At 40.4% G+C, this 21,004-nt stretch overlaps 1 protein-coding gene across 2 annotated transcripts in view; it reads right to left on the bottom strand.

Annotated features, from left to right (window-relative positions):
* ANKRD33B (ankyrin repeat domain 33B) overlaps positions 1 to 21,004 on the bottom strand; it is a 50,237-nt gene that overhangs the window by 7,413 nt on the left and 21,820 nt on the right. For both annotated transcript variants that reach the window (XM_089516447.1, XM_089516448.1), the window contains exons 2-3: positions 17,643 to 17,772; positions 4,032 to 4,172 (exon numbers count right to left, since the gene is read on the bottom strand). In XM_089516447.1, the coding sequence (XP_089372573.1) occupies positions 4,032 to 4,172; positions 17,643 to 17,772 (271 nt within the window). The remainder of the gene's footprint in view (positions 1 to 4,031; positions 4,173 to 17,642; positions 17,773 to 21,004) is intronic.

Genomic DNA, 21,004 nt, shown 5'->3' with positions numbered 1-21,004 from the left:
TTGTTCAGAGGAGGTTTTACTTTGCCTTCCTCTGAGGTCGAGAGGGTTGGTACTGGAGACATCACTGAAACAAACAAAATAACTCTCCACAGGAAATTGAAATCTTCTGGAAAATTTCAAGCATGGCAGGGGGTTGGACTGGATGGCCCTTGCGGTCTGTTCCAACTCTATTATTCTATGATTCTATGATTCTATCTATCTGGGAAATCTCAAAATCTCAAAAAATCTATTTGGGATGCAGGAGTTGGTGATACAGTTCTGCAGACTTGGTTCATAGGCGCAAGAGAATATCACATGTAATACAACTACTGTAACTTCTTTCAAACCAATCCCACATGAACATAAATGAGGTTAAGCACTTTGCCACTTGGATCAAACATGAATATTCAAGTCCCTCTTTCAAGTGACATGGCATTCTGGTTGCCATTCCAAACTACATCATGTCTGCAAGCCATCATTTAAGAAACATGTCCATTCCAACTTTGGTCTGATTTACTTAAAAGAAATCTAATGTTTCAAACTCAATGGTTTTTCAAAATAAGTAATATAAACAGGCCTACTAGTATGGAATATTAATAGTTTATTAGATTCAGATACAAACTCTTCTCAGCAAAAGATTAGGGGAGTTTTAAGTCAAATGGAATATCTGATCCTTTCTGTTGCTTTTAAAAAGGCAGTTTTGTTAGTACAGCAGTTCCACTGAAGGGCTACTGTGTTATGCTGGCAGGCATGTGATACAGTCCTGCAGACTTGGTTCATGGGAGCTTTTACTTTTATTATTTCCATTTTGGTGCCAGAATTACAGATTTGTGCTTTAAAAAGAAATACTGGGGACATTGTCACCATATGTTAGCCATGTTTCAATTTTATCACATTAGTCATATCTCCTTACTGGGACCTTCCAGCTATTTGAATAAGTGAATATATTTCTACCCCATTGCATGAATTACAGTACTGTGATATCTGCTAAAGCAATGAGTAATCACTAGGATTTGGAATAGGTTAGGGTTACTTTTACATCTTTCAAAATAAGGACACAAAAGCTAAGTCTTCTTTCTTCTGAACCTTTCAACAATAAATCCCTGTTTCATCCTCTTTAGTACACTAGACACTCCATTATTTCTAGCAATTGCTAAGCATCCGTTAATCCATGAATTATTTCTAAATATAATTTCAGGCCAGTAACTCTCGTCTTCACAGCTTCCCTAAAATGAGACGCACTAATGATCCATCTCACTTTGCTATTAACCCAAGTTCCCTGGTGACCTGAAATACACCAAAAATGCTCATCTTACAGAAACTCTTGAAACACCTCTGTGAACAAATTTCCATAAACAAAAGAGCCTTTTAAGAGGAAACAAGTGAGTTCCCTTAACCCACACTTCAAGAAAGCTGAGGTTTTGTTGGCAAATCTATCCATTCATGAACTGCTGTAATTATTGTGTTTGAAAACGAATTCCATCACAGAACATTTGGTCAAACCTGTCCTGCTTCCTGCTGTGCCCTTATCCTCTATAAAAAACAACCCCCCCACCCCACCACTGCCACTTCTTTGGAACCCAAAGCTTTCTCGGGCCAGCAGTATAACACTTTCCAGTTATCCAGGTATTCTTGCATCAACCATCATTCCTGGATCTAATGATTTGCCTGGATATCCACACCATAGTGACAGAGGTGGTAAAGCTAAAGAATTTCATTTGCCAGATTTGGTTGATTCACTCCCTGAGGCCTTTTCTGAAGAAGGTAGGCCCACCTTCAGTGATCCATGCCCTAGGATCAGTCACATTCACGGAAGGCAAGGCTATCAGTGGCTATGAGTCATGATGGCTATGTGCTATTGCCCAGATCAGAGAAGCAAGCCTCTGGAAAACAATACTGTAGGAAGGATATTGACCCCACATCTTGCTTGTGAGCATCCCATGGGCATCTGGTTGGCTGCTGTGGGAAGACATTGCTGGACTAAGTAGGGTCATTCCATCAGGGATCTTTCTTGTGCTAGAGAGCCAGCACAAAGTGGGAGAAGAGGAGAGAACAACAGGTCATCCCACCACCCCAGGAAAGAGATGTGTAGTACCTCCTGCTGCTGTGTGGACTTGCTGCTTGCTACTGCTGTATGGACTTGCTGCTTGCTATCTGCATGCTCCATCTCACCTGGTGGACTGCTGACCTCAGACTGCTTCCTAACAGGACCACGACCCAGGTACCCAACCAGGAACACCTGTTCCCCTTAGGAAGGGGATAAAGGCTAGGTGCCTGCTGCGGCAGGGTCGCCCCTTTGGGGGAGAGCAAGGGAAGGGCCAGTCCAATTGGCTGGTAGGGAAGGGTATATTTTAATATATTTTAATGTAATTAATTTAACTTATTTAATTAAGGTAAGGGGATGAATTTTTAGTTGTGTATGTGTTATGTAATTGTTTATGTAACTGTTTATGCATTTTGTAAACCACCTTGATCTGTTGGAAAGGCAGTATATAAATAAAATGTATTATTGTTGTTGTTGTTGTTGTTGTTATATTTATTGGCACTGGACTCAAAGGATTAAATCCAACTGCTAGACCCAACAAGAGCAGACCCACCAAATCACTTGCCAAATGATAAGTCAACCCATACGTTAACCCCACTAATTCAATGAGTGTAGTCTAGAGACTACCAATTGGATTTAGACCAGAGATTTTCAGTGCTGTGACCATGACTGGGGAATAATCTCCCTGTAAAATACTGGTGTGGCGATCCTGTGTGGTGTAATGGTTTGAGCGTTGGACTGACTCTGAGGATCAGGGTTCAAATCCTGGCTTGGCCATGTAATCCCACTAAGTGACCTTGGGCAAGTCACTCTCTCTAATCCTCAGAGGATAGCAATGGTAAACCCCCTCTGAAGAAACTTGTCAAGAAAAAGCCATGATATAGGGTCACCTTAGAGTCGCCATAATTTGGAAACGACTTGAAGGCACATGACAACAACAACAACAATCTAGGCACTGCCAATGCAATTCTAGACTGAGGGAAGAATTAGTACCACTCTATTCTGCTTTAGTCAGCTCTCACCTGGAATACTGTGTCCAGGTCTGGGCACCACCATTCAAAAGGGATATTGAGAAGTTGGGCTGTGTCCAGAGGAGGGCAAGCAAAATGGTGAAACATCTGGAAACCATGCCCTATGAGAAGTGTGTTAGGGGCCTACAAACTCCCTTTTCCCTACCCCTGTAGGCAATTAAAAGCACTTTCAAACCCAGATCATAGTTAGATCTGCTCCTGTACAATATAGTAAAGTGTATGAGTGTTGTATCTATAATAATGTTTTGGCTTTGTTAATGAAATCCATGTTCAGAAATTCAGCAGAATGTAGAAATACAGTGGACCCCTCCCTCATGTGGGGGATCAGTTCCAGACACAAACACACACACCTGCATAAGGGAAATATCATGTATGCTCGAATCCCATTGAAAACAATGGGGCTCGTGCATGCAGCATGGCGTGGCACGGCACAGGTGCCACGGGTGCACAAACCATTGCCTTAGCATTCAGCTTCAGCGTAAGCTGAAATCCTTGTATGGTGCACCCGCGTATGACACAGGCGCACTGTAGTAAGTTAAAAGTCAGGTCCCACTTGCTTATTTGTTTTTTAGTAATGACGAGCAATTTAAAGCACCTTTATTTGTTACTTTAAACTTGTATTTTTACATCATTTGGACAAAATGTTCAGAAATCAATTTAAAAGTAATGGGCTAGTAGCACATTACTAACAAATTATGTTACAGAGTGCTCATGGGTAATGAACAATGAATTACTTTTCTGAAAAGTAACACTGCCATTAACATGCAGCTTTTTCAGTAATGTTTACAAGCTCCGAAAATCAGTGGTAGAAAACAACAGTAAGCGACAACAGTTTATGTCCCTCTATCTCATCTAGATTAACAACAAGCAAGGCTACCAACAAACCAAATGCCAAGAACTATAAATTCTTCACTGTGGCTTAGTCTTTATCATGATTCACTGGGAATGAGGATAATGAAGCAGAGAACTCCATTTACCTGCCATCATTAAGGCTCTGACGCAGTCACTTCGGCCTTGCATTGCAGACTTCATGAGCGCAGTAAATCCAAACACATTCCTTTTTTCAATATCAAGGCCAGGATAATAGTTGAGTAAATACTGTGTAATGGTAATGTGTCCTATGGAAAGAATAAAAACACAACACAACAGTGAATTAGTTTCAAAGCAATGTGAATTTGGGTTGTTTTATGTACTGAATTTTTAAAATTGATATCCTGAGATCAAGGACACCTGTCTCTCTCTCTCTCTCTCTCTCTCTCACACACACACACACACAAATATAAAACTCTATGCCTTGCCTTTTTAGATAAACTAATTCAAGCAAGCTCACAGACTGAAGTTCCTCTGGTTTTTTTTAATTTGTTACAGTTTTTAATTGCGTACAGGGACCGCTTCTGAAAGGAAGGGTAAAACTGTCCAAAACTGAGCTTGAAATTTGAGAAAAGTTAAAACTTAAGGAAATTGACTGAAGGAAACATTTCTGTGTCATAGAATCATAGTGTTGGAAGAAACCACAAAGGCCATCCAGTCCAACCCCATTCTGCCATGCAGGAACTCTCAATCAAAGCATCCTCAACTGATGGCCATCCAGCCTCTGTTTAAAAACCTCTAATGAAGGAGACTCAGTCACTCTCCAAGGGAGTGTTTTCCACTATCAAACAGCCTTTTACTGTCAGGATGTTCCTCCTAATTTTGAGATGGATTCTCTTTTCCTGCAGTTTGCATCCATTCTCTGTAGGGCAGCCCATACGTTATAGTTCAGGAGTACACACACACACACACACACACACACACACACACACACCATCTAGAGAGGGTGTCTGTGAGTTGTTCATGGCAGTGGCGTCACTGGGCAGGTGCAAGGGATGAGGAGTGCACCAGGTGATGCCCCACAGGAGGGGTGACATCGTGGCAGGATCCTCCTCCTGCTGTGGTGGAGCATGCCCCTTATGGCTTTGCCATTGCCCAGCTCCTTCCCTGGGGAGGGATCCGAGGTGGCAGTGGAGGGGCAAGTGCATCCCTTGTGGTAATGTTGCCAGCTAACTTGCTCCCTGGGGAGGGAGCCAGGCTGGTCACAAAACCACAAGGGGTGAGCAGTGGGGGTGTAGGGCAGGCTCCTGCCAGCAGTCCTCCCTGCACCAGGTGGGAGGGAGCCAAGGTGCTGGCGAGGGTGGCAGAGGGGTGAGAGTGCTCTTTGTTGTTTTGTTACTGGCCTGGTTCTCTCCCCAGGCCAGCACTGGAGACACAAGGGGCAAGGGGGGCAGGCCACTACCGCCATCACGCCCTCGAGAGCACACTAGGTGTCACCAAGTGGTGACACTTATGGCTCATGGCTGAAAGGAAAGAAAAGAAGGGAATAAGAAACTTTCCTTCTATGAACATATGTAAGTTAACTTATCTTGGGTGCCAAACAATATACAGTATTATCTTTCTAACTAAAATTACCATAATGCTCTTACCTTGCATAAGTTTAACTGTAGCTACTAAAAACCAAAAACCAGCAAAAAAATTCCATTTCTTACACTTCTAGAAAATGTGTGCAATTGTCTGCACTGAGATAATTATTATTATTATTATTATTATTATTTATTTATTTATTTATTTATTTATTTATATTCCGCTTAATCTCAAGGAATCCAAGCGGATTACAACAGTAAAAATAGCAAAATACAATTAAAAGAAAGATGCTTAAAAATGCAAAACTCCATTCCTCATCCAAATCTTAAAAGCAGTTGACACTAAAAAGAAATTAAACCTAGAAAGAGTATAAAACCATTAATATACAATCGGAATTAAAATAGAAAGAGATATCAATGAGAGTTCCACAAAAAGGGAGGGGGGGAGAGGCAGAAAGATGTTCTAATTTGGAAATGCCTGCCAGAAGAGAGAGTTAACTCTGGAGCAGCCACTAAGAATTACTCATTCCATATAGTATTAGATATCTAGTAGAGCCATCACACCAGCAGTGTGCCATTCCATAAGATTTCAGGAACAAAGCATGAAACTATGGACTTTATCGCGTGCGACTTTTAAACTGTCATAAAGCTTTGATAATAGCACCTTTGGCAATACCTATCGCACAATGCCATCTCCCTCCTGTCTCGTGACAAGAAAGGCCTGTTACAGACTGCCAAAATAAAGCTGCTTCGAGTCTCTTTGGAGGTATGCTATTTAAATGATGCATGGGTCCTAAGAGTCCAGAGGTCACGCCAAAGCCACACTCCATTCCTAAGCACTGGAGTGCAGCTTTGGTGCAGCTTCCGAATTCTTAGGACCCATGCATCATTTAAATAGCATACCTCCAAAGAGACTCGAAGCAGCTTTATTTTGGCAGTCTGTAACAGGCCTAAGTGCCTATTTAAATTATTCATTCCTACGGGGGAGAACAAATAATTTAATCAGTTTTCTCTCTGATGTGGGATTGTGCCATTTTTAAAGATGTTCTAATGGGGGAAGGAGTCTCCCCCAGAACTCACATTTTCCCTAAACTCCCACCATGGCCATGTAGTGGCTGGGGGAAAGGGTTGGGGCCAACCAAAGAGTGTCAGCAGCTGTTCTGATCATTGATGCAGGCATGCTCCAGTACCTCCTAGGGTCTTCCTGAAGTCCCAGTGCATGACAGCGTCACTGTTTATCAGCTACTGCAAGATAGTGGCAATGCTCTGCAGCTGCCAGCATTCTCCACCCAGACACCAAGGCTATTGGGGGGGGGGGGGGGTTAGGGAGAAGATGAGTCTGGGGGAAAGACAGGAGTATTTCTCTGCATCTATTTGGGGAATTGGGGAGTGGTGGCACTGGAAAGGGTTGGGTTTTCCTGATCAGGTTTTCCCAATAATAATAATAATAATAAAATAATAATTAAACTTTTATTTATATCCCGCTTTTTGTTAAAACAATTAAAGTGGTGTACAGCATTAAAATGATACAACAATATATATATTATCCACCCTTAAAAAAAGATTAAACAGTTCTAAAAGTTAAAATTACAAAAAAATAAAATCTAAAAACAATAATATAATAACGGTGGGCAGAATCATATATATATATGGGGGATCTTTACATGGCCGGGTGCTATTCCAAGAAGGCCTGCCGGAAGAGATCCGTGTTGACAGCTTTCTTAAAGCTACCTAGGTTGATAATTTGACAGATCTCGTCCGGCAGGTCATTCCATAAGGTGGGAGTGACTGCGGAGAAAGTCCTCTGGGAGGTTGCAGCACTTCCAGACACTCACAAGTCCCTTTGTCTCCCCCCCTCCAAGTCTTCATATATTCTGTCCACCCCCAAAAAGATCCATATAGGGCCATGCTAGTCACTTCTTTCCAAAAATGAAGAGAAAGTGGTGAACACTATTTCAGTTTGGTCCATCAACAAGTTAAAAAATTTACCTAACAGTAGCAGTGTCTTGCTCACATTTTACCAGTTTACCTACAAGCATATTGTGGACTTCATGTAAAGACTTATTGAAATCAAAATATAATACATCCACAGCATTCTCCTGATCTACCAAGCTTACAACTCTAGCAAAAAAGGAGATAAAATTAGTCTGGCATAATTTATTTTTGAGAAACCCATAAGGAACCTTAGTAATCACAGCATTTCCTTCTAAGTGCTCACAGACAGTAGAATTATCTGTTCTCAATTTTTTCCTGGTATTGTTGTCAAACTGACTGGTCAGTAGTTGCCTGGGTCTTCTTTTTTCCCTTTTGCAAGGGTTCCTCCAATCTAGACCTCTCCTGTTTTCCAAGAATTTCTTTAAAAAAAACTATTGACAGCAGCTCTGAGATTACATCTGGAAGTATCTTTAATACCCTTTGCTGTAGTTCATCTGGCCCTGGAGACCTGAATAATTTAGATTAGCCAGGTATTCCCCTACTACCTCTATATCTATTCTGGGCTGCAGTCCTTCACTGCATATTCTATTTTCATCCTCTAGTGCACTTTTTTCCTTTTGAGAGAATACAGAGGCAAAGTAGGCGTTGAACAGTTCCACCATCTCTTGGCCCTCTCCCAGTTGTTGCCTTGCTGTACAAAGCAGGGTTTACATTCGAGCGACTACATGACACAGACAGAATAGCATATGAACTGAAATGACCAAATAAGTAAATAAAAAAATGCAATATATTTATTCTTAGAAAAGATTTCTGCCAACCACACAAAACATAATCTCCTCTTTTCTGTTCAGCTTGGTAAGCCAGCATCACTGAGATATACAGACTGGTAAAAATCCATCACACGCTAAAATTATTGACGTTAGGGAGCTAATAGTCTGAAGACCAATTAAACCATCAAACCCTTGTAATTGGACTGACAGAACAAGACAAACATCTAGTGCCATTATTACTCATTCAAAACATTTTTCTCACTCGTCATTTGTTGTATGATAGGTTGATGGTTTGTATAATAATATATTCTGTCAGCCAGCTGCAACAACAGCAACTTAATTACTGTAAGCTGCAAAAAATGTTCTCTTGTCTTATTTTGCAGTCCAGTTAAATATTCCTCAAAGCATGTCAGTCACTTAAATTTATCCAAGAATGTTTATGAAGAAGTTGCGCATGAGCAATCAAACAAAATCCGTAACAGAACAGCTGGTGTAGCTTTAATGATTGGTTGCTTCATGGCACCCAAACAAACTTACACTTTCTGAGAGATGGGTTTTTGCATGTGTTATCTGTTAAGCAACATTAATTATGCTCAGTTTATGGTGCCCTTTGGTTGCCTCTCTCCTTCCTCAAAATCCCTTCACTTGGGTAGTAGACAATATTCCACACTCATGAGAATTAATGATGATCAATATCACAAAAGAAGGAGAAACAAGTCTTGTCACACCTTAAAGACAACAAATTTTATTATGGCAGCCACAAAAATTTAAGCAGTAATAACATTTCACAATCTTTAAGATGCTACAAGATTATTTGTTGCTCTTGTGACTGCAACAGATTTATATAGCTACTCAGGAAAAAGGAGAAAATGCATGCATGTGGTTCCTTTCTACCGCTACATGCTCTCACAATGGGCATTGCTCTCACCCCCACATATTGGTTTGTCTCCTTCATTTGGCACTACAACAGAAGATCAAACTCAGCCCACCATAACTGTCAAAACCAGCCATGAGGGCAAAGGGAAAGTTCCTAAAGAGATTTGCTATGTTCTGTTTTATGATTTATCTACCAGAATTTCTGAAAGCAAAAGCTGGCAATCCTATTTTTAAAAAAATAACTTTTTATGTTAGTAGTGTTATAAAATTATTAATAATGTCACATTATTTGTAGCAACTGATGAAATAACAAGGGGGTGGAAGCCCCAGAAGTTGTAGAACTGCAGTTTCCAGCAATCTTACTATTGACTATGTTGACTAGGATTGCTGGAAGCTGCAATCCAGCAACATCTGAAGGGCTGCATTCCCCCATCCCTGATCTATGGAGGAACTGACGCTCCTGCAGGAAAGAGATGTGATGCATCAATGACAGCAGGAAAGGTAGGTGAAGCCTCCTCTGTGCAGTTGTGTGGTTGCTGAGTCTCTAGAAGTGTCAAGCTACTGTCAGCAACATGTTTGTAAAGGTTCACAGTCCCTTTGCCCTTTGGTTTCTGCTTGGTGGTGACCTCTCGCTGCCTCCGATTTCCCAGTGCACCACCTCATTGGCAGTAGCTGTTTATGCTTCTAGAGTCTTCTCTGATTACAAAACCCATTTCATTTACAACAGGAAAGAGCTTTAACACTATAACAGCCTGAAGGTTGAATGAACTATTGACCGATATCATGTATCCTTATCTTCATCAGTACTGTCTAAATGTACACAGAGAGCAACCTAATGCACTGTATTAGAATATAATAGCTGCAAACCATGAAATGAGTATTACTAGCCAATCTGAAATTAAAGTGCTGCCTTGTGCATCAACTTACATAATGCTCCTGCAGAATGAGCAATATATGGTGTGGGACAAGTGTGAAATTGGTTCAAGATTTGTCCAAACATGTTAAACTTGCTTGAATTCAAATCAATGGCAAATAGAAGGCCTGGTCACATTAAAGATTATAAGATCCTTGAGTTCAGAAATTTGTCTCTTGGCTTGTACACTATATACTACTGATGGCTCTACTGATGGTTTTTTAGAAGTAACAATAGCACTGTATTAAAATATAAGATTTAAATTTTTTGCCATGTTTACTGCTAAGAGGGACAGCACTGTCACCCTAACAGAAAAGAAAGAAGAGATGCAAAATAAATAATATGTAGACTTTTTATAGAAATCAACTTCTCTTTGCGATAGAACAGGCAAGTTTTTTATTTGCAGTGTGTGATCCAAAATTCCAATAGGGGATAAGCAGCTACTAATAGCAATTTACACATTTGGTATTTTTGTACCCTCACATTCTTTGAGGATGAATAAGAAATCTCTATTCAAAGACATAGCTGTGTTAGTCTGGAACAGTATGCAAGGGGATCTTGTAGCACCCTTGAGATTACCTGAGAGAAAGAAAGAAAGAAGTTGGTAGCATAAGCCTTTGTAAACTTAAGTCTACTTCCCCAGATGCATGAAGTGAAGTGCCTAGGAACAGAACCCTTTGCTCAAACATATAACCTACTAAGTTAAATGGGTCTTAGACAGATTGTCAGTATATCCAGGAGAGTTATATATTTGTATCCAATTCCCTATTGCAATCAAACTGATAGCAGGAAAACAAAACATTTATAAGGAGGTTGAAGGTGTATCAGCCAATATTTTCCAAGGGGGCAGATTAGTGGAAATAAAATATCTTAGGAGTGATGTTATTAGGGAAGCAAATATATAATGCTGGATTATTACCTGTTTTTAAATATATATGTCTGTATGCATGTGTTTGTTTGCAATATATATATTGTGTAATATTTGTGTAATATATAGCACATTTCAAACTTTTGAGAGAGGCAGGCATATTAACCTGCCAAAGTTTTATTTGACATTAGCTATCATTGATAGCAGTGGCCCAATCTCTCCCGTTGCTTGAGAAGTGCCGCTGCTGCTCTAGTTTAAAGTCTTGTTCTTTTCTTTTCCTAAGAAGAGTAGCATAGTGTTTCAGACTTAAAACAGACAGTGCTAGCAAGAAGGAACAATAGCTGCTACACAAGCAGGCAAGGTAGAGATTGAGCAAAAAAGAAGGAGGGCAGCTGTTGCCATTTCTGTTCCCATGAGCAGGTGATGGAAAGGGAAGCAAGTAGGTGTAGCTGCAAGGAGGAAAAGCAGCAGCAGTGGCAGATGTTGTGCGGGTGAACAAAGGAGAAAGAAATGGAGGGCCAGAGGGTTGATGGAAAGGCATGGATAGGGATGACAGATGTAGAGGCTCAGAAGGACCATCAGGAGATGAATGGTGGGAGATAGAGGTGTGGTAGGCAGATCTCAGAGCAATGTTAAGTGGGGCAGGCTGGGAAGAAACTTCTCACTGTGGACCATACTGGGAAGCACACTTCACCAGTCCTGAGGCAGTGTCCACACTCTGACTAATGATATGGACAGTCTTGTTTGTAGTGTGCTGTGTGCCTTCAAGTCGTTTCTGACTTATAGTGATCCTAAAGCAAACTTATCATAGGGTTTTCTTGGCAAGATTTGTTCAGAGGAGGTTTGCCATTGACTTCCCTTGAGGCTGAGCGAGAGAGTGTGATTTGCCAAACGTCACCCAGTGAGTTTCATGGCCAAGCTGGGAATCAAACCCTGATCTCCACAGTTGTAGTGCAACACTCAAATCACTATGCCACACTGGCTGTTTGTAGAATGTAAGCCATTGCATCAAGTGTGTGTAGTCTTGCCTCATTTGACAGATTATTATACATATGTTTAATTATGTGCCAGTATATTGGTACTATAAATTTCCTCTCATGGATGAACTGATTAACACATTTAATATGAGTAGCAATCAAACAGGGCAAACAAGATGAAACTAGAATATTTTCCAGTTAAAATTAGCTACTTCATCTGTATCTCTGAGAGAAACTACACAATATTTTCCCCTGTGATTCCTGTTATATGGCCTCATTTTATTCTGCATTTTTGTGTCACTGTATCAAGGACTCTGTGTAATATTCTCATATTTATGCATGTTTTTGCCCCAGTACAAAAAAAGTGGCTAAAACCTAAAATGGCACCATCAGAAACTCTCCTGAATCATCAAATCCCATCTTTATCATAGCATTTACCTCCAAGACTTGTAAGCTAGGTTTGGCTGAGAATTAGTGACTTGTCCAAGAACACTCTGCTGTAAACCACTGTTTACAGAAATTCTGGCCCATACAGCTCCAAAATTTTTGATCTGTGTCCTATCCCACTATAAGTGTTAAATTAAGATATCAAAACCAGGAAGGGTACATTATTACTAATTACTGCCATTATGAATGATTCAGCTTGTAAGGACCTTAAACCTGAGCTTTGCATAGAAATGTCACAATCTAGGTATTTGACATCTTATGGTTTTATAAGAGTTTGTCACACAGGAACAACTGGAAGTGTAAACAGGGTTTATCCTGTGAAAATCGTGCATTCATGATTAACATTTTTACACAACATCGTGATTAAAGTAACATTATCCTGGGAATACCCCCATGAAAATTGTGCAATTGCACGCATTTGCTGTAAAGGTTTTCATACAACGTCACAATCAAAAGCAATTAAAGCGCCATTAACCTGGGAATAACAAGGCAATAAACAGAAACAAATCATTCATGGGAAAATCCCATGAATGATTTGTTGCTGTTTATTGTCTTGTTATTGCCTGGTTATTCCTGGGATAATGACCACTGTGTGTGAAAGCCTTAATTGCACTTTAATAGTAATTGCGAGATTTTCATGGGATAAACCCCCTTTAAACTTTAAATTTCCCCCTGTGTGATAAATTACATAGTGTCACTGTTTATCATTTGAGGGAGGAAAAGCAACATGTTTGCATCAACTGACCTGCATAGTTCAAAGATTAGTTCCAGGCTGAATTCAAATGACTGTATTATTCAGCCCTGCCTGCTCAGGTGTAACTACAAGCTCAAGTTAATGGGCAATCAATTAACTCAATTTAAAAGCTCTAATATAAAATGTAAACTTCATACCTGTTCACAGATGAAATGCCAGGAGAAAGACAAGATACTAATCAGAACCTCTGGTTTTATGAGCTCTTTTAACATAAACTGTCAGGACTAGAAAAATGATTGCCAAATAGAATGCACAATTAATTCAGAATGCTAATACACCATGAAAAAGCTTAAAATTGCAGCTGCTTAGTGATTTTCTGACAGCCAGCATGGTGCAGTGGTTTCAGCATTGGATAAGGATGAGAAATTCAAATCCCTGCTCAGCCATGAAAACCCACTGGGTGACCATGGGCAAGTCACATTCTCTCAACCTCAGAGGAAGGTGCTGGCAACCCTCCCCCTCCCCAAACATACTGTGCAAAGAACACCCTGTGACAGGGTTGCCATAAGTCAGAAATGACTTCAAGGTACACAAATGCTTTCCTACTTGTGTTAGTAATGACAGACACCTGAAAACTGCCAAAAACATAGCTGGTTTGAAAAAGGATAAGACAGATTGAGCAAAGCATCTATGAGAAGAAAAGGAATCAGTCCTGTTCAATGGTGTGCAGTGGGTGCTGTTTGCTAAAGGGGTGTAACACCACTGCTCCTCAAACATCTGCATTTGGGCAAAACAGATTGTGGCCTTTGCCTGTATCCCTGGTCTCCAGAGTCATAGCCCAACACTCAAACCACTACACCACGCTGGTGTTTTTTTCTATTTCCAAAAAAAGAAATTGACTTAAATTACATTTGCATAGCTCTGGACTTGTGATAAAAAGTTTAAAAATGAAAATTAAAAAATGAAAGGCATGCTGGATAGAGCATTTGACAGGGAGGCAAGAAAGTGCAGAAGAGAGCATGATGGCATAATCAGCCCCAGTTGTGCTGTTGTGAAGTTGTGCGATAATGGCTGCACGCTTTCCTTTAACTAGCATGATTTCAGGGTTCATCTGATAATCCATCAATATTAACTCTAAAGTATTGTAGCAAGATCTTTAATGAACTAAAATTTGTCAGTACTGTTAATGGAAAAAATAACTTCACACTAATACAGAAAAACTTTTTATGCACCCTGTGGACCAGAGTTAGCCTCATTCCTTTGGGGACCAGTATCAAATACTAACAGTATCAAGCCAATGTCAGCCCCCTGGATTAATGCTGAGCTCATTACAATTAAGTATAAAGGTCAAGAAAGAGCCTCCTTAAATCTAATCCTTTTACTGGCCAGATTATATTTCTTGGGGGGATTAAACCAATGCAGGTTACACAGTATCAGAAACCACTGAATCCTAGTTAAAACAGTATGCTAGGGAACTGATTTGCTATTTTATAATAATGCGTTATAAACTCACAGAACATTCAGAATAATACCATAAAACTTTGCCAGACAAGATCAGTGAGGATTAATCATTTTTCATTGCACATAGACAGCCTAAATTTTGTGAGTACTTATTTTACATAGAACTGATTCACACATTATAATTATTCAAATACCAATTTTAATATCATAATTAAAATTAAAGTCAGAATATATTTTCAAAACTGTTTAGCCTGGTTTGCATGTTTTCCTTATTATGGCTGCATCTGCATGCAGAAATAATCCAGTTTGACACCACATTAACTGCAATGGCTCAGAGGTATGGACTTCTGGGAATTGTAGTTTGTTGAGGCACCAGAGCTCTCTGATATAAAAGGTTAAATGTCTCACAAAACTACAATTCCCAGAATTCCATAGCACTGAGCCATGGGAGCTAAACTAGTGACAGACTGGATTATTTCTGCTGTGTGGATGCAGCCTATATAAACAACCTCAGCCAGCCCAAATAAAACTTCAGGCTCATGCCTTCTACTCCTATTTCTTTTTCCTGCATGACCAGGAGCATTGCATTCAAACTAGTTTAACCAACTTCAAATCATGGGTTCAACGACTGGCTTGTTTAACAAACCATTGTTTGTTTAAAACCAGGATTTAAATACAACACTAAACCAAGATTGTTTAGAAGTAATATTCAACTGTCATATAGAACTAAACCATATGACAGAGGCTGTATCTCGATGTCTGCCAATTCTGTGTCACACTCCTATTTTAAACTGAATAGATATTGCTCAGTACAATGAAAGCACAGCATGATGCTTTTGATTAGCAAACATTTCTTATATTCCTGATTTTCATTTGAAAACAATATTTTAATGCATTTTCCTAAGCACTTGTTGCATTCTTCGGCTGAAGTGAGTAGAGGAGCTCTCATGTAGGGTATATCAGAAGTTTCACATGAACCAAAAAACCTTTTGTCAACCAAATGCTGGAATATTTAAACTGATCTCTGTGGCAGGTTGGATGTCACGCAGGTGATTCCAGGCAGTTGTATTAGAAGGCCTTGCATTTACTTCCATTGAGATATTTTCCTATGCTTGACTAATTTCAATGATAAGCGTACTTGCAAATGTGGTTATGCTAGCATGACTTACTTTGAAAAAAATATGTGGCAGTGAATGCCGGTCCCAAACTCTTCATTTGCCAACTCATCAATATATGCTACAACCCATAATCATATACCTTGTTAGACTCATACAATGGCCTTTTATAAAATGAAAATATTTTCCTCATCTAATCAGCCAGTTTAAACTTTCAGGACATCTGCTAATCCAGGATAGCCTGCACTGCAGCAACAGAAGCCATATGCCACATCCTGAACTACTTTTAAAGCTACTCAGTTTAAAAAGCAATTAGCTATACAGCATAAGGGGTGCCATCTACAGATTCCTTTAGGCTCCCCGCAAATATTAAATTCTTTGTTTTTCTACTGCACTGAAGATACACAGTGTATCTTTGCCCCTCAAAATACCAGTGTTGACTGCTAGTGATTTTAATCAAAATTGGTGGTGTATCTACACTGCATAAATAAAGCAGTTTGACTCTGCTTTAACTGCCACAACTCTGTCCTACACTAAATCCTGGGCACTGACCAAAGTGCTGACAGACAGGGCTGAATACCTCACCAAACTACAAATCCCCGGATTTCACACGATGGAGCCCTGACAGTTAAAGTGGTATCAAATTGCTTCATTTCTGCAGTGTGAAAGAGTGGTCAGTCACTAAGAAAAAAAGAAGGCAATATTAAAATGCGTAGAGAGGAACTTTGACTTGATACATATTAAAAAATCAATACGGGATCCCTCCAAAAAATAATGCAACCCAGTGATGACCGGGTAGGTTCAACAGTTAGCGAATGTTGAATAACAGCTATTGAGCTACAACTCTGGATGCCAGAGTTTGATTTCCAGCTCAGCCATGAAACCCACTAGGTGACCTTGGGCAAGTCACACTCTCTCAGCCTCAGGGGAAGGGAATGGCAAACCTCCTCAGAAGAAACTTGCCAAGAAAACCCCACAATAGGGTCACCTTAGGGTTGCCATAAGTCAGAAATGACTTGAAGACACACAACAACAACAACAACAACCCACTTACATTATTACTGGGACAAAAAAATATAATAGCCACATTTTTTTAAAAAAAGTTAAAAGTCATAATTTTAAAAGCATTATAAGGAGGACATTTCCCTCTCCCAGTTTAGTGGGAAATATTGGCCATTCCCAGTAGACTTAATCCAGTTGATTGTGCCTACTCTTCATTAAACTCATTATAGCCCTCCTATAATACAGTTGGCCCTCTACATTTGCAGCTTTAACTTTTGTGGATTTGATTATTTGTGGGTTTGATTAATATGTTCTCTCTAGGAATCTCTAGTTCCTCCAGTGCAACTTTGCCAGAAGGTGACCATAAAGTAGTGCAAGAGAACCTAGTAGTACCTAGAGAAAACACTTTTTAGGCATTTGTAGGTCCTCCAGCATGATTCTATGATCAACTTCTGGCAGATGTTGACCAAAGAGTTGCACTGGAGGACCTGGAGATTTCTAGAGAGGTGTTCTCTCAAGTAAAAAGAATAGTGTTAATTTATTTGTGGTTTTTCCACATTCACACAGGTCCTCTACCCCCTAAGCCTAGTGAATGTGAAGGGACCACTGCACTATTGGATGTAGGAGATTATCACACCGGCAAAAAAGACAGGAGGATAGCAGTATGCTCCTGTCAATATTGTGTGATAATGCAATGATTAGCACACAATGTCACACAATATTGCGATTATCCCATGACTATCGCGTGAATAAAGAGGAATTCTAGTGCCACTTTTTATTCACAGGGATCTTCCATGAAGATAGTGGAGCTAGAATTCCTCTTTATTCACAGGAGAATTGCAAGATAATCTCTACATCACACAACATCGTGTGATAATCATTGCATTATCATGCGATATTGATGGAAGCATACCACTATGCTCCCGTCTTTTTTGCCAGTGTGATAATTTCCTGTTAAAAGTGTAAAGTTCTCTGGAATGAATGGAAAGGGTAGAACAGCAATGCCTGCTGAATTGAACAAATGTTGAGGAAAGCCCCTGAAACTCCCTGGCTCATCACAAGAACAACAATAAATTGGCAGTTACAAACATGTACTATTGGACATAAACATGAAATGAGGAGAAACCTCCTTACCTGCCTGGGCAGCTGTAATTAGAGCCGTATTCCCTTCATTGTCCTGCCAGTTTACATCAATATGAGGGCACTGTGCTAAGGCTATTACAATATCCACAAACCCTTGGTAACAGGCAACAATAAGGCCAGTCTATAAATAAAGAATAAGACAGCGGTTAAGGGGAAGCAAGTTCATGCACTTTGAACACTATATCTTATTTCAAATGTTATTCTTTTACATGAAGAATTAATATAAACGATAACTAGCAATACACCCAACTGAAAGTGTCAATTGGAGAGGTTTTCTTTTTTTAAAAAAGCTGAATAATTAAAATACTACTACTATTTGTAATTTATTTTTAGCATTTAAAATCTATCTTTCCTACACTGAGGAAGGCAGCCAACAAGAATATAATGGTTTGAAATCATATCAATAAAGTAAACGAAAAACCATTTAATTGGACATTAACATATATGAAAAGCAACCTGACCAAGGACATTAGAAAGCAGTAAGAGAAGGTACATCTGTAAGCATCTAGCCTGAGAAACCTTTACTAAATCTGGTTTTTTAAAACCTTTTCTGAATAATTACAGAGTTAGGATTCCTTTAGGAGGGAAGGACATAATTGCAGTGCTTAAGAGTTTAGATCTGCATAAAGGCTGGAACACACTACACTTATGGGGCCGAGACCATAATTGTACCAAACCTAACTGAAATGTTTGAACTTGAGAGCAGCATTTCCTCAGGATGAGTAAATGTTTTGTTCATTTCTTGGATCGAACATCATTACAATCATAGTATTTTATATAATACTTGAAGCTAAAATTCTGTATCGTATACACCTTATATAGATAGCCTGACAGTAATTTTATACATAACATTTTAAATAATTTTGTGTATGAGACGAAGTCTGTATATGCCAAACCACCAGAAAGCAAAAGTGTCATGAACTCAGCCCCCCATGTGGTCAGTTTTGGATTTCTGAATACTTTGGATTTTGGAATTCCAGATAAAGGAGATTCAAAGTGTACTGTATTTTGTTGTAATCTATAAAAGAGCCCAGTAAAAGCTGAACATCTTCCCTACATTTATGTATGGGTGACTGTTAATGGTTACCCTATTCAAGACTACTCACAGCATAGTAGGTTGGAACCAGGCTTAGTCCTATTTAAAGTAGCCATGCTGAAATTTATGGGACTTGTGTTACTCATGACTATGGCCCTTTACAGACCTGGGGGCCGAGTCGAGGAACAGCATCCTGATGACACACGCCCGACTCCACCCCCAGGGTGCCCTGACACTGCGTTGTGCTCCACATGGTGCACGGCATCATGGTGCGCCTCTTGAGCTGCGTCCAGATGACGCAGTGCTGAAGGGGCGCCATAAAGCCACGCCGTGGTGGCTATGGTGCCCTTTCGAGGGCACAAAAAGAACCCACTTTTTGCAGCTCTTTTTTGTGCCCTCAAAAGGCCGGATTGGGGCCATGGCATGAGGTTGCAAGGAAAGGGGGAGCTGGAGGCTGCCCCTTAGGGGTTGTCTGTCGAGCCCCTAATATAACCCATTAATTTCACCAGACCTACTCCACATAGGACTAAGGCTAGATCCAGTTCATTAAATAATCTGGTAATATAGAGATCAAGTTTGAGAGTAAGGTAGTACTGGTTTGTTATGGCCACCTAATAAGTTCATAACCTTGAGCAGTTACTAAATGAGATGGGTGCAATCACAGGGAAATTCAGCTGCAAAAATGCTGGTGAAATGAGGAGGAGCTGCAGCAAATGTTTTTCCCCATGGATTTTTATTCAACTATTTCATATCCTGCCTTTCTCCTAGCACAGGGAGGGAGGGAGGGAGGGAGGGAGGGAGGGAGGGAGGAAAGAAGCAAGAAAATAAGGAAGGCAGGCAGGCAGGCAGGCACGCACAACGAAATAAAGGAAAGAATGGAGGGAGGGAGGAAGCAGGGAAAGGAAGAAAGGAGGGAGGGAGGGAGGGAGGGGATGCCTGCCCCTTAGTAGGGTGACCAGACTTTCCCTCTTTTTCCCAGACATGTCTCCCATCTCAGCCTTCCTGTCCAGGAGGAGGGATTCCACAATGTCCTCCATTTTGATCATGGCTAAGAAGTATGGATTTACATTTATATGCTTCCAGGTTTTATTTGGTCATGTCCTCCATTTTGCTTGAATGTCCTACATTTCACTGTCCTAAACCTATTGAGGGCCTGAACAACCTAGCCGACCTTAATTTCAGCCCCTACCTCCTTCCAAGTTGGGCACCCCTGTCCTAGCACAAGACCCAAGGCTGCATGAAAGGTGCAGCAGCACTATGTTATTGTGGTCAAATTGTCTAAAAAATAATTATTATTATGTTCTTGAATATCATTCTCCCACATATGTAGAACCCTATATAGATGGCCTTGGAGAATCCCAACCCTGCAACGTCATAATGCAAATTGTAGACATTATCACACTAGCCTGCTGCCCTGCCACAATCCCACTACTTTAAGAATGGAAGTGTAACAGTTTGGCACATTTTCTTATTACGTTTCCCCCAAAGCCTATTGGCAATCCGTGGCTGCGTGATCTGTTTTCCAGACTGTCAAATGCCACCTTCCTGGAAGACGGTCAGAGAGAAGCAGTTGCAGCTGCCAACACCTTCCTGAAACTGGCTACTGTGTAAATGGGCACACAGCAGCTGGTTTCAGGGAAATATTGGCAGCCAAGGCTCCTGCTCCACCTCCTCCAACCCGAAGCATGGGGGTGTTTTGTTCACACAGCACCCCCATGCTTCGGGAGGAAACAGAGAGACAAGTGATCCTGGCTGCTGAAGCCAGCTGTTGTTTGAATACGCACACAGCAGCTAGCGTTGGCAGCTGCGATCACTGCAGGGGGGGCGGAGAGGAACAGAATCACACCCAATCACACCACACAACTGCCTGAGAAGCAGAACTGCAGTGGAAGGGACCTACCACACCAAGATAGAAATGGCATAGCAGCAAGATTGAGAGCCTATTGATGGGTTTTGCCCATCAATGAAAAGGTGTACTACAGTAATTAATGGAATGCAAGGCTGCAGCAAGGTTGCTGTAAAGCAGCAACATAGTGTGGTAAGTACTGGCCAAAAGTGCTTTTATTCTATTAAAATTCCACTTTTTAGCCTCATGTAATAAAGTCCTAAAACAGCAGGAGTCAGATTCCAACAGTTTGATAGTTCTATGACATTCCTAGTTTCACCCCTGAAATGGTCTAATCAATTAGACCATTTCAGAAATGTATATATTTGCTGATTTGTGTAAATCTCTCACAAATGTGACAATACACTTTTAATGGATATGAGACATTACTCCGCAGTGCCCATTACGTACCACTTATGAGTTAGCAAATTT

The sequence above is a fragment of the Sceloporus occidentalis genome, unplaced genomic scaffold, assembly GCF_023333645.1.
Source record: "Sceloporus occidentalis isolate IW3139 unplaced genomic scaffold, rSceOcc1.0.p SCAF_3, whole genome shotgun sequence".
Lineage (NCBI taxonomy): Eukaryota > Metazoa > Chordata > Lepidosauria > Squamata > Phrynosomatidae > Sceloporus > Sceloporus occidentalis.
The sequence above is the reverse complement of the archived record's forward strand: the minus strand, read 5'-3'. Positions and strand labels throughout refer to the sequence as shown.